This window comes from Eimeria tenella, genomic scaffold (assembly GCF_000499545.2).
Source record: "Eimeria tenella Houghton genomic scaffold, Eth_scaff4511, whole genome shotgun sequence".
Taxonomy (NCBI): domain Eukaryota; phylum Apicomplexa; class Conoidasida; order Eucoccidiorida; family Eimeriidae; genus Eimeria; species Eimeria tenella.
The window spans coordinates 1-1,845 of NW_013545438.1; the positions used below are offsets into that span (position 1 = coordinate 1).

At 53.1% G+C, this 1,845-nt stretch overlaps 1 protein-coding gene across 1 annotated transcript; it reads left to right on the forward strand.

The window, feature by feature from the left end:
* Positions 1–187: 187 nt before the first annotated feature.
* On the forward strand, positions 188–1,774 carry ETH_00038290 (uncharacterized protein; the record flags this gene model as incomplete). Its single annotated transcript, XM_013380146.1, has 4 exons — positions 188–193; positions 557–625; positions 1,273–1,462; positions 1,647–1,774. 4 exons carry the CDS (start codon positions 188–190, stop codon positions 1,772–1,774), a joined length of 393 nt encoding a protein of 130 aa, XP_013235600.1.
* Between the last annotated feature and the right edge of the window lie 71 nt (positions 1,775–1,845).

Sequence of the window (1,845 nt, forward strand, 5' to 3'; positions counted from 1 at the left end):
GCTGCTGCAGCAGCAGCAGCCGCTGTGTAGCTGCTGCGCGGGGCGCCTGTGGCTGCTGGTTGCATGTGTCTAGGGTTTAGGGTTTACGGTTTAGGGTTTAGCCTTCAGCGTTTGTGCAAGCTGAAAAAGCATTTGTGTTTCCTTTTTGTATTTCTGCAGTCCGCCCTTTCCTAAACCTCGAGCAAAGATGATGGTGCGCCGCCATCCCAGCCCTAAACCCCAAACCCTAAACCGTAAACCCTAAACCCTAAACCCTAGAGCACTTCTTTCCTTCTCCAGCTCGCTCCTCCATACACTTCAAAGAAACGCCTAAAGACACAGAGGGCCCCTCTGGAGGCCCTGGGCTGTTTGTGGGGCTGACGTATCGAGGGTTTAGGCCCAAAACACAAAAAAGGGTTTAGGGTTTAGGGTTTAGGGTTCGGCGGATACCAGATCCAAGGGCTTCCTGCTTGCAGCTGCAGTGCATGCAGATCCAGCCCCTAACTACGAAGAAGCGCCTAGGGTTTAGGGTTTAGGGTTTAGGGTTTAGGGTTTAGGATTTGTGTGTGTCTTGCAGCAAGGGGAGGTTGGCCCTGGTATCTTAAAGCAGGGGGCCCAAGAGGACAGGGGAGACACTGCGCGCCTGGTGAGCGAGGGTTTAGGGTTAAGGGTTTAGGGTTTAGGGTTTAGGGTTAAGGTGTGTTATCTGGTAACGGAGTTGGAGCCTTTGGGAGCTAGCTAGCTTTCTAGCTAGCTAGTTAGCTAGCTGTGCTTCTGGCTCCGTGGCTAGCTTCTGACTCTCCTCAGGGTTTAGGGTTTAGGGTTTAGAGTTTAGGGTTTAGAGTTTAGGGTTTAGGGTTTGGTTGGCGCGTCTAGCCAGCTGCTGCTGGCTCTGTCGCTGTCGCCCTTCTTTGCTTTTACACTTTCTGTTTTTTTCGTTTATTAAATAATAAACAAATAAAATAAATGAAAAATTAAATTAAATTAAATAATAAATAATTTTATTGGGAAAGTGCGCAAAGGAGGCGCGGATCCAGTTGGGGTTTTGTAGGAGCAAAAGCTTGACACCTGTGCTGGTAGCCCTGCACCCCGCACACCCTAAACCCTAATTTAGGGTTTGGGGCTTGTCTGCGCCGCTACTCGCACTGGCGGCGCCTTCGTAAGCACGTTTGGTTGGGCGGAAACCCTGAGCGAGGGTTTGGAGATTGGCGGGGTGGTTGTTGCGTTTCGGCGCTGCGGGCGAAACCCCGTTTTAGGGTTTGCGGCTGCGAAACCCTGTTTTGGGGTTTGCAGCAATACTTCGTGGGCGCCGTCGCCGTGGGCGACCTCGTCAAGTCCACGCTGGGCCCCAAAGGCCTCGACAAAATGCTGCAGCAAATGCATGCAGAAGCAGCAAGAAGAGAAAAGCCCCTCGTCACCAACGACGGGGCCACCATTTTGAAGTCCGTGTGGCTGGAAAACCCCGCCGCCAAGGTCCTCGCTGGTGGGGCTAGGGTTTAGGGTTTAGGGTTTAGGGTTTGGGGGTTGGGGGGTGGGGTTTGCAGTTTATTATTGGCTGTTTTTTGAATTAAAGTCACGGAGTCGGCTTGCAGCTGCTGCAGCAGCAAAAGTGCCCCGCAACAACTCCCGCTGCTGCTGCTGCTGCTGCTGCTGCTGCTGCTGCACAGATTTGGCGCTGCAGCAAGACATGGTTTGCGGCGACGGGACTACAGGAGTTGTTGTTCTTGCTGCTGAGCTGCTGAGGGAGGCTGAGCAGCTTGTGGAGAAAAACATACATCCCCAGGTTAGGGTTTAGGGTTTAGGGTTTGGGGTTTAGGGTTTACGGTTTGGGGTTTAGGGTCTGGGGTTCCGGCGTGCGGCCGCGGG